General features: G+C 53.1%; 1 protein-coding gene across 5 annotated transcripts in view; it reads right to left on the bottom strand.

Annotated features, from left to right (window-relative positions):
• SIN3B (SIN3 transcription regulator family member B) overlaps window positions 1-10,748 on the bottom strand; it is a 47,239-nt gene extending 36,491 nt beyond the window's left edge. For 3 of the 5 annotated variants that reach the window (XM_037022202.2, XM_037022204.2, XM_037022205.2), the window contains exons 1-5: window positions 10,592-10,748; window positions 10,234-10,340; window positions 8,858-9,011; window positions 2,331-2,531; window positions 888-1,001 (exon numbers count right to left, since the gene is read on the bottom strand). In XM_037022202.2, coding sequence (XP_036878097.1) covers window positions 888-1,001; window positions 2,331-2,531; window positions 8,858-9,011; window positions 10,234-10,340; window positions 10,592-10,699 — 684 coding nt within the window. In that variant the 5' untranslated portion in view covers window positions 10,700-10,748. The remainder of the gene's footprint in view (window positions 1-887; window positions 1,002-2,330; window positions 2,532-8,857; window positions 9,012-10,233; window positions 10,341-10,591) is intronic. The other 2 variants (XM_037022206.2, XM_037022207.2) reach the window with 1 other exon arrangement.
• Between the last annotated feature and the right edge of the window lie 1,288 nt (window positions 10,749-12,036).

Below are 12,036 nucleotides of genomic sequence, written 5' to 3'. Positions count from 1 at the left end.
TGATGACCTCAGTTGTGTGCACTTGACCCAGGGGTCAGCACTACCTGCATTTAGGACCAATTCACGGTCAGAACCCTGAGGTTCCGGGAGGTGAGGAGAGGGCTCCAAAGGGGCGGACAGCAGGACTGGAGTCTGAATCAGAGCCAAACAGAGATTGACAAACAGTGGGCATACGGCCAGATTTACCTGGAGCTGCTTGATCTGGCCCTAAGGTATCTTTTAGAAAGTCCAAGACAATGTTCTAAAATCAGTATAATTTGCACAAGAATTCAGACTTCCAGTTCCTTCTGAAGAAATGGATGACCAGGATGTGAGGGCGATCTGGCTGCGACATCTGTCACCCCACTGATTGCCAGGGTTGACTCGGCCGATCTGGCTGGCCAAGCGGGTGTCCCCTTCCTCCCTCATGGCTCCATGTGTGTCCCTCCCGAAGCTCCATGCTCGGTCGCAGAGGACAACCTTCCCCGATAGAGGAGGACTGTTCTTCGGTCAAGGGTATACGAGTAGCTGCGCTCCCCTGGGAGAACCTCCAAACAAGCTCTCAAGAAATGGATGACCAAAGATCAGAATCCCCCCGGGGCTTATTAAAAATGCAAATGGCAGGCCAGGCCGGGCAGGTCCCAACTCTGGGGTGAGGCCCAGGCACCTGCATTTCCACCTGATTCCCAGCCCCTCTGGCCGGAGGACGCTGAGCTGTACCTGCCCCATCGCTATGACCCTGAGTAAGTCAGTCTAACTTCTCTGGCCCCCAGATTCCTGTCAAAAGGACAGACATGTCCCAGTCTTCTCTCCAGTGATCCATCCAGCTGCTAGGACGTGACAACGTTGTGGAACCTGTGAAGGCTCCATAAACTCCATGACCACAAACATCATCCCTCCACACAGACCTGAGGTTTAATGGCTGCTACTTGGCAACCACTCATCTTTAAGCAGGAAGTTCTCAATGCTGACTTGAGTCCACGAGGCCCATGCATGGCACCAGCGCTACAGATGACACACATCTGTTAAATCAAAATAGCACCACTGTGTTTACAGGGTGCAGATGCTTTCAAGCTGATGTTAAATGTGTATGCTAAAAAGACTCCCAACTCTTTGTTTTGCTTATCAAGGTTGTGCAGATTTCATTTTTACAAGTGGGGTTTTGCTGCTTAGAAAAAGAAAAGGTGGCGGCAGCTCCATGTCTGAGCTCCTTGTCTGACAACATGGATGTCCCAGGCCACGGGCCTGCCTACATTTTCCATCCAGTCCCCTAGAGCTGGTTGTCTGCTGGCCCCCGGGCCTTTGCGCAGGCTGTCCCCAGCACTGGGAGAATCTACCCAACAGCTGATGGTTCTTGCAGATTTGTCAAGATATAACTCGAATATACCCTCCCTGACGCCCCATGGGTTGGCAACTGCTAATAACCCCAACATACTTTTTCTACACACTTCCTTTCTTTTTCCATCCAGATCCTTCTCTAAGTCTCTTCCACCTCTAGACAGAACTCCTGAGCAGCAGCAGCCATCTCTGTGGCCCCAGTGCCTGGCACAGAGCCCAGTGGTAGTCAGCATAAATAAAGGGTAGGTGCATCGTCTACACAACAGCAAAGTCATCTTGTAAAAAGAAGACTGTCTTCTTAGGTTTTTTCAATCCCTCTAATGTGTGTCTCCTAGTACTTCCTCGGGGTAGAGGTGCCTCAAGAAGCAATTTAAGATCAAGACTAAACAGAGCTCCAACAGGTATCTGCACACCCCCGTTCACAGCAGGATTATTCATTAGAGCCAAAAGGTGGGGGCAGCCCTAACCATCCATCAGTGGATTAATGAATGAACCAGATGCAGTGAATCCCTGCAAAGGAGTATCATTCAGCCTTAAAGAGAAGGACATCCCAACACCTGCTACAGCGGGGATGAACTTGGAGGACATTCTGTGCCCAGTGAAACAAGCCAGATGCAGAAGGACAAATACTGTATGACCTCAGGTATGTGAGGTCCCTAGGGGAGTCACCCTCAGAGAGAGGCTGGAAGTACAGGGGGTGCCAGGGCCTGGGGAGAGTGGATGGGGAGTTACTGTTAAAAGGAAACAGAGTTTATTTTGCAAAAAGAAAAGAATTCTGCAGATGGACGGTGGGGACGGCTGCACATCATGAATGTTCTGAATGCCACTGGACTTAAAATGGTTACATTTTATGTTATGGACACTTATCACAGTTAAAAAAAATTGATGCACAAAGAAAAGCTAATCAGTTTTATGGAATTTCATGAATTCAGACAAGAAAATGCCTCAGATGCACCTGAATTTTGGGTGATGCCACCAACACCCACAAAAAAGAACAACTTGAGGCCTCATACCTGGTAAGTGTGCAGGATCTCCAGGAATGACCTGTAGATCTCTGGATGGTCTAGAAAGCGGGTCTTAATCTTGTTCACGTAGCTGATGGCATTGTTGAACTCCACAGAATCCGACTCCAAGGGCACCTGGGGCTTGTCCTCCTTATACAGCATCTGTTGCTTGAAGTTCTCGGCACAGTCACTGTGGTTGTGCAAATTCTCCTGACAACAGGACAGTGAGTTACCGTCAGGCCTGACGTGGGGAACAGATTGTGAGAAATGCCAGGCAGAGCTGCTGTCCGTATGGGAACAAGGGAAAGCTAGGACAGAGCCAAGCTTTTTAATTAGATGCAGGGGGAGATTTCTTCTGGGGGCCAGGAGAGGGGCAGCAGGGGGGCCACACACAGCATGTGCAGACAGCTCTTCCCTCGGTAGTCTGCGTGTCTGCACGTTCCTCAGAGAGCCTCACAAGCTCATCTCCGCCTGAGCCTTCTGAAGCGATTCAGAGAACACTAAAGTTTGATGTACACTACATTTTAAGAAATCAGCATTCAGGAGAAATTTACAAGTGGATTGTTTAAGCCTTTTTCAGAGTGGAGTTTTGGGCTGTTTGTCAGAAGTCTTCCCACGCTTTCTGCCAGCCCGTTTCAGCAACACCGTTTTTCAGGTGTGAGAGCACCAGCTGTCAGAGCAATGGTTAAGTCAGGGTGTATAAAACTGGGACTCTGAAGGAGAGGGGCGCCCACCGCCCAGGTTGCCAGGACTGTGGGACTTCGGGCACGCAGCCCTGGACAAGTCACTTGAGAGAAAAGATTCAGGCCCTGACCAGTCACCAAGCATGCCCCACTGTTGTGGGCTTCTCTGTCAGCACAAACAAAAACAGACAACAGACACGCATGGCTCTATTCTGTGCACGTGGAATACTAACTCACAGTGGGACAGGTCACACTCCCGAAGGCGGTGTTTGTTTCTAAACTGGAACAGTACAAGCAGTTCTGATGACAGTCTATTCCCTAGACAGCACTTAGCTGTCAGGGTTGCCCTGGATCTCTGTTAGGACACCATCTCAGCAAGTCTTCTGGAACCATCCTGCACCAAACCAAAAGCGCCCCGAGCCCTTTTCTTGCTGTTTTTCTCCACGGCACCTATCGCCTTCCTGCGTGCAGTATATTTTACCTATTTCATTATCTGTTCACCCCTGGCCAGATGGCAAACGCCATCAGGGCAAACTGTTCTGTTACTGCTGTATGGCCGGGGCCCGGGACAGTGCTTGGGACAGAGCACACTTCACCCACTCCTGGGGACGACAGGTGAATGGAAGAGAGGACAAACACGCCCACTGTTTCCACCGCCCGTGGTGGCCACACTGTCCCCGGCACGAGGTGCCTGCAGCCTCCGATGGGACGGTGACTACCGGGCACACTCACCACCGCCTGGACAGATGTACCAGTTTGCTTGCGCTGCCACAACCGAACACTGAAGGCTGGGCAGCTTAGCAGGAGACACTTATTTCCTCACAGCGCTGGAGGCTGCAAGTCCAAGGCCAAGCTGCCAAGAGGACCCCGGTCCCCCGAGGCCTCCTGGCTCACAGACGGCCATCTCCTCCCTGTGTGCTCACGTGGCCATCCTTCTGAGCCACACACCTGGGTATCTGGGTCCGGACCTCCCCTTCTTCTAAGGACAGGTGCTTGGATTCAGCGACATTCTAAGGGCCTCATTTTACCTTCATTACCTCTGTAAACACCGTCTCCACATACAGTCACACTGCAGTGCACTGAGGGTCAGGACTTCAACATGAGAACTGAAGGGGGACACAGTTCAGCCCACAACCGAGGTGATTCTGGAAATCTGAGCTGAGGAAAACAGTCACAGAAGATCCAGAACAGCCACAATTCTCAACACCATTTCCCTCCAAGCAGTGGCGTTTATTCTGAGAGACTCTGGGGATGCGCCCACTGATGACCATGTCCCTCTGGGGTGTGCAGGCTCGGCCGTGGAAGGAATGAGGAGGAGCCGGGGCATAGGTGGGGGCTGTGTGCTCACCAGGAGGGGCATTTTCAGGCAGCACATGCTGCTTCTGATGCCCTGGAATGAGCCTCTGTGACAAGATGGGGATCCACCCCTACAGACCAGGGCTTGGCCAAAAAGGCCAGACAGTAATGGGGCCACCACCATGCTGGGCAGTCTGGCAGTTCTTCAGTAAGTGAAACACAGTCATCACGTGACCGGGCAAGTCCACGCTGACGCATCTGCCCAAAGAACTGAAAATAGCCGTGCAAACCAATCTTTCTACACACGTCCACAGCAGCACTAGTCACAACTGCCAAAAGGTATGACAACCGAAAGGTCCATCAGCAGATGAGACGGACGCACACAATGGGGTCCATGCACACAGCAGAACAGGACTCGGCTGTAGAGGGAACAGAGCCCTGACGCACACTGCGACGCAGGGTAAACCTCGGACACACCATGCCGGAGGGAGGGCCAGGCTCAGAACACTATGTACGTGCCGATTTCACTTAGGTGAAATACCCCAAACAGACAAATCTAGATTAAGAAAGTGGGTTAGTGGTCGCCAAGGGCTGGTGAGAGTGGAGAACTGGGGAGATCCGGTTTCTTTTTGGGGGTGACAGAAATATTCTAAAATTAGTGGTGGTGGTTGCAAGATACTGTGGATATACTAAAATCCACTGAACTGCACACTTTAAATGGTCATAAAATGAAAACGTGAATTTTTTGTTATTTTAGAGACATTTTTTTAGGTAATCTTTGGAAAATGGAAAAGCCACCAGCAACAGAAACACAAGCTGGCTTTAGGTCATGAGTGAACCCCTGCTCTCAACGTTCTGGAACAATCCAGTCTTCTTTCATCTCTGTCCGCCCTGGGTGGCCTGGTCTGGTCACTTTTAGAAAGACCTCCCAGACCTTGATGGGCTGCCCTGCACAGCCAATTCATGCCTGGGAGTGCCCACACACAGCCCCACCCAGAAACTAGAGACCCCTTATGAGGGGGCACACTCCAGACACAGGGCAGCCCCCCGCCTGCCCCACAACCCCCAGGGGCTGCACCTTCACCCAGAAGCTCAGGCATCCTGGGATCTCCCGGCTTCTCACTCTCACCAACACTCCGCCCTGGTCTGTGTTACCACCCACTCTGCCTGGGTGCCTCCCCAGATCCACTCCTGCCCACTCAGTCCATTACCAGCACCCCAGTCAGAGGGACCTTTCCGGAATCTCCACTGGCTTCCCACTCTCCTGCCTCGCTCTCTAGCCCTCTGCTCCAAATCCCACCAGCTTCCTGGCTGTTTCTCACACACAACCACTCATCGCCACCTCAGGCCTCTACAACCCCACTGGGGACACCCCCACCTCCACCTCCCCCTACTCCCGCTGAAGACAAAGGTGTGGCCCCCACATCTCATGCAGCATCTGCCCTTGGCAGCTCCACAAACTCTGCCCCCTACCACCTTTTGCTCACCACGCTGAACACTGTCACTTATTTCCTATCCGTCCATCTGAATCTCACAAGTCCCTACCTTTACTGCACACACCCTCTGAAAGCCAGGCCTCTGAATAAACCCCAGGGCCTGGCCTGGAGAAGGTGGTTTACAAATATAAGATAAAAACAGAAGTGGTGACCTACAAGGAATTCCTGGACATCCGAATGACCCTCTCCCAGAGAGCAGAAAGAGGCCTTCCTTTGTACGTTACGGAATCACCGATATCACAAGCTGTACACCTAAAGACTTTTTCTTTGCCTGTGTCCAAGCCAGCCCTTGTCCCAGCCAGCCATTTAAGGGCTGGCTCCCAGGAAGCAGGGTCTGCCCTGAACGGGACCCAGGAGCGGAGACTCCCCGCTTTCCCACTAATATCCAGGTCTGGCATCTCCAACAGGTGCCTGGGACTGTCCCGGGCAGGGACACAGTTGTGAACAAGACAGATGAGGATTCTGCTGAATTGGGAGGACTCAGTCTGCCAGGGAGGGCAAACCAACATAAAACAGTGTATTTTTCTTCCCTTTTCCTCCGTTTACTGTTTCAAAATAGATGAAATGGGGCAGGGTGAGGATAACCTGCAGGTGCAGTGCGGGCTGAGGAGGTGATGTAGCCACTGAGACCCAGATGACCAGCTGTGAAACATCGGGGACATGGGGGCCACAGCCCCTGCAGGGATCTGCCTTCCTGCCATGCACCCCTGGCCCCCCTCCCCTCTAGACTAGTGCTCTCAACTGGGGTGACTCTGCCCCTGAGGAAACACTTGGTGAAGTCTGGAGACAGTTTAGGTTGTCGTGCTGGGGGAGCTACCGGCATCTGGTGGAAGAACAGGGGTGCTGCCTGGCATCCCATAATGCAGTGTGGTGCCCACAAGAATGAATCGTCTGGCCCAGCAGCAGAAGTGCCAAGGCAGAGAACACTGTGCGAGGGGCTCCCCAAAGCCTGGGCCTCCTCTCTCTTCCTCAGCACCAAGGAGCTACTCCCTCCCAGTCTGCAGCTGACGGAAGGAAAAATGAAAATAAAGCAGCACTTCAGAACAGTGAAGCTAGAAAAACCCATTAAAAAAGACCACCAGGGCCCTGGTGCATGCAGGGCGCTGTGAGGTTCCCAGGCTATAGTGGCCTCTCAGGACTCAAGGAAGGCAAGAGGGCATCTCCTCGGGGCCTGGCGTGAAAGGCTGGGGAGAAGCAGGCCTGGTCGGCTGATGGTGACAGATACCAAGTGGACAGCTGAGGAAGGGGCCCTGGACGTGGTGGTTTCTGGGCTTTGAGAGACTGTAAAGCCCTGCAAGGTAGCCATTAGGGGAGATTCCCCGTGGAGTCAGGGGACCCTTGCCACCCAAGCCACACAGGAATGGCTGGCCTCACCAGACTGGGCTGGTCTTGTTAGCAGTATAAGAGCACCCCTCGGAGTGCAGAGAAAAGCAGGGGCCTTGGGGCTATTCTCGGGAAGGGCAGGCTCCAAACGAGTCCGTGGTGCGGTTCATGCTGAGATCTGGTCCCCAGTGTGGAGAAACTGACAGTCAGGGATTGAGAAAGGTCATTTCCACATGTGGGGAGCAAGTCAGATCTTCGACTCTGTCTCCTTCGTGCAGGATGGCAACACCGCCCGTGGCTTACTTGGTGTTTCAGACAAGTGCTCTGCTGCTACAAATGAGCTTGGTTTTCTTTCCCGGCCATGACTTCCCAAGATTAATCCTGCCAAGGCTTTCATCATCTGGAGGCACTAGCGTGACATCTGGATCCTGGAGCTCCATTTGCAAATGTAAAATGGAAGCTCTTTGGAGCTGAGTTTACAAGTTCCTTTTTTAAAAGTGAGATGCACTCACGGTTAGCACACATAATGTGGAGGGGAAAGGGGGCATGGGGAAGCCAGTATAGCAAAGAGAGGACAAGTAGTGACTCTGTAGCATCTTACTGCACTGATGGACAGTGACTGCAATGGGGTATGTGGTGGGGACTTGATCATGGGGGGAATCTAGTAACCACAATGGTGCTCACGTGATTGTATATTAACGATACCAAAAGAAAAAAAGAAAAACTAAGCAAGAAAAATAAAGGGAGATGCACTCCTTGGCTTTAAAAAGACAACATACCTGTGGTGAGGCTTGCCTCATGTACAGAAAAAGGCAGAATTTACATGGGGTCCCCCTCAGCAGGGGCCAGTCGCCGTATCATTGCCTCCCACTGCTCTCCTTCCAAATCTGACTCCCTAATGGATACAACACTGCAACTGACTTCATCAGAAAAGAAACCTACAAAATGCTTCCTGGGATAGAATTTTACATCCCTGCTAAAACCCGAGGCAGAGATGAAGAGGCTGGAAGAGGTAGTTCACTCAGACCCCTGGTTCTCAATGGGGGCAATTTTGCTCCGAGGAAACACTTGGCAATGTCTGGGGACATTTTTGGCTGTGTCCATAGGGCGAGGGCCTAGTGGGTGGAGACAGCCCCATGCACTGGACAATCCCCTGCAGAGAAGTATTATGCCTCAAATGACAACATGGCCCAGAGGGAGGAAAAGACAGTGGTTACCTTCTAAAAGTCTAGCTCTAGTAGGCTTTCATTTTCTCAGGGGGTCTGCGGGGTTAGCAAGAAGGGAGCAGACACAGAGGAGGCAGCAAGCTGTCACCCAAGTGGGGAGCCGAATTCATGGTGACTAAATGCGCACACCGACGACCACGGTAGGTATCCACCCACGCGTCCCGGCCACTGCTTGGTCGAGGGGCACCCAGAATGATCAGAGACCTCATGCCCAGGTACAAATGTGGCTGGTCTGGCTGCTGCTATTTCAACTGGACATAAAAGGAGAATGCCTCTCTGACGCACACAAACACATCCTCTCTTGATTTAAAGCCTCCAAAATGGATGAATTTGGGATGTAGAACCTGCCCGTGTCAGCGTTTCAATCTATTTTGATTTGTGGCAGAAGCAACTGGTATGTAGAAGATCATCAGCTCTTCACTGGCCTCTGGCAATGCAATACAGGAGACTGCTGCCCAGCCTGAGGGCGGGCTGCCGAAGGCCAGATCACTCCCCATACTGCGGCAGCATACCTGGCTCGACAGAGGTGACTGGATGTTTAGCTTGCCATTCTTGGGAATGTCTATTCTGTATCCGAGGGGAAGGAAAGCATTGAATCCGACAATGAGATCAGGATGTTCATGGAAGAGCTGCGACACACGTCGGATGACCCCAGGAGTATCAATGCTGGAACGAAGAACAGGAGTGGGCAAGCATCTTAGGGAGCAAATAAAAAGTGAAATCTACTCCCCACACCCCTGGCAATGCCACCTAACAAGCTTCTCCAGTGGACAGTGAAACACCCTAAAAGTTGAGCAGTGTGATTCTGCCAAAGGGAACCTACTTCCTTAGCAGAAGGTCTCACCTCCTGGGGAGACCACAGAATATTTACACGGCACAGCTCACCAGAACAGAATACGCTAAGCACGAGGGCTCAGTTCTGAAAACGTCAGGAGGGCCAACTCCAAGTCCTGGACTCCAAGAAGTGGCAGGAGGCCAAAGCCCTCCAAGTGATGTAATGAATCCCCTCAGTTTGTCTGACTTAGGGATTAGCCATCATACAGACACCAATCCCAGCAATGGACAGCAAGGCCTAAAAATCAAAGGCCCTGCAAATATGCTGCATACAAATGCTCGGGGAGAGAGAGGGCCTCCTCATGGTGGCTCTCAGAGCCCCAGGGCCTCTGTAGGGTGCCCCTGAAAGGAAACCAGGCCGGCTGGTCCTGCCTTATTTCCTCAGAAGGGAAGCAGCATGGTGGGATGTGCCACAAGAGACTCTAAGAGTCGGTGGAACCAAGTCTGGTCCTGCCTCTGCCCCTATGGTGGCTCTGGGCAAGCCCCTGGCCCACTTTAAGTCTAAGGGAGCCTCTTGACAGACACGGGCACAATTGTGAACCCCCCAATCTATCTCTAACCCACTCTTTCTAGGAGTCAGGTCCATTACCCAGCGTTTCACGCTCCTGACTTTAGAGCAGGCCTGGGACCAGGATGAGGCTGAGGAGGCACCCACTCACCTTGGGGACAAGAGTTTAGGAGGGGAAGGTGCCAAAACACTCAGTGATCAAGATAAACATTTTCATGAGGTGCTTAAAAAAAAATCCTGGATGAACAAAATCATTTTAACAATCTACATTCTGAGCGAAGGCGGAATCCGGCTCTGCGCGCGTCCTGCCCCCCTTTCCGGCCTCTCCCCGTTCCTGCCCTCCTGCCAGGAACCCCCGCAGCAGCTCCACAGGGGGGTCGTCCCCACTCCCGTGTTTTCGAAGGGGGAATTGAGGCTCCGGGAGCGCCCAGGACCTGCGTCAGGTCACCCGATCCGCTGGTTTCGGATGGTCGGGGGCTCCCACGGGGCTGGACAGGGCCTCGGCCCAGGGCGGCCCCCCGGGCGGGGCAGGGGCCCCGCGGGTACCTCTGGCTTTTGAACTCCTTCATGATCTCCAAGAAGCCGTTGTAGGTGGCGGGGTCGCTCCCGAAGCGGATCTTCACCTGGTCCAGGTAGGTGAGGGCGTCCTCCACCTGCGGGGAAGGGGCGGGTCCCGGTGGGTGGCGGGAGGCGGAGGGGACCGCAGGCGGGCGGGGGGCTCCGGGGCTCAGGGGCGCGGACCGGGGCCCCGAGGGGCGGAGGGGACGCGTCGGGGGTCCCGGGCGGTGCGGAGGGGAGGCCGAGGCGGGGCCGGGGCTGGGGCCGGGCGGGGCCGGTTAAGGAGCGTCGGCCTGCTGAAGGCCGGGGGACGGACTCTCCGGGGGACACCGGGGGCGCCACTCACGTGCACCGGCAGCTTTTCGTGGCCTGTGGAGCCCGCGCGACCCCAGCGGGCGCCGCTCAGCCCCCTGCCTGCGGGGCCGCCGCCGCCGCCGCCGCCAGCGTGCGCCATGTTGGAAGTCGTAGCCGCGGCCCCGCCCCGCCCCCGCCCTGGGCCCGGCCGCGCATGCGCGAGCTTCCTGCTGGAGGCGGGGCTTGGCGACGCTTCGGGGGCGGAGCTCCGGAGGGACTCTCTCCGGGGATCCTCCCCTTGAAGTCGAAAATACGAAAGCCTTATACGGCGCGAGTGAGCCGAGCAAGCCCTGCCACCTGCTTTTGTCCGGCCCCACAAGCAAGCTCAGAACGGTTCTCACATCTTTTGAGGTTGGAAAAATTGCAAAAGAGAGCACTCTTTGGTAACGGATGGAAATTCTGACATTCAAATTTGAGTGACTGTAAAATAAAGTTGATTGGCACACGGGCATGCCCACTCATTTACCTGTCTGTGGCTGCTTTTGCCCTACAGCATCAAGGTAAGTAGCTGCACCAGATTCTAAGATCTGCAGAGCCTGATGTATTTACTAAAACATGTTTGTGGTCCCCTGATTTGTACGGTTGATGTGGCAATGGGGTATGGCCCCTAGCACCCTGACCCAGGGCCTTTTGCCCGTGAATTTTTGCGAAATGGCTCTTCACTTATCTTCACTTACCTAGTCCTGCCTCTACCATTCCCCCCACCCCTAGAGCAGTACAGGAGCATCCTAACCAGTTTTTCCGCCCCAGTGCTATCAAGAACTGGGATCAAACCCTGTCTTCCCATTTCTCCTGAGATGAAATCTAAACACCTCCACACAGCATTGAAGGCCATGAAAACCTGGCCCTTAAAACCTTTTCTTGCAGAATTTTCTACCCATCCTCTCGCTGTGCAGATTGTCAGTGCTACTCATCCTGCTGCTTCCTGGCCCCATGCATCAGCACACATTTCCCTTGCCAGAGCCCATTCTGTCTCTTCAAAACACAGCCTAACTGACCCCTCTTCTGCCTTCCTACAATCCCTCAGACATCCTCTCTTTTTGTGCTTCTCCTTGAACACAAATCCCTGACACAGAGCCACATCAATAAGTATTTATCAAATGAATGAACAACCAATCAAATGCCATGTCTTTTAATGTGATGAGGTGCAGGAAAGCTGAGACTATGTTGGGAATGAGTGCATCATTTGCCAGGCAGAAATAAGATGGTGAACAAAACTGACAAGGCTTTTGCTCTCCTAAAACTTTGTCTTTCAAGCAGGATGGGAATCAAATAATCACACACACACAATCATAAAGTTTCAGCTGTAATAGATACTTGAAAGAGAAGGCACCGTGTGTATCAGTTACTATGTTCCAGTTACTGTGGCTGTGTAACAGACCTCCCCCAAGAATCAGAGGCTTAAAAATGACAATGAAAGCAAGCCACCACAGGGAA

This window comes from Manis javanica, chromosome 13 (genome assembly GCF_040802235.1).
Source record: "Manis javanica isolate MJ-LG chromosome 13, MJ_LKY, whole genome shotgun sequence".
In the NCBI taxonomy this organism is placed as follows: domain Eukaryota; kingdom Metazoa; phylum Chordata; class Mammalia; order Pholidota; family Manidae; genus Manis; species Manis javanica.
Note: the sequence above shows the minus strand (reverse complement) of the source record. Positions and strands in the feature narration are given on the sequence as shown.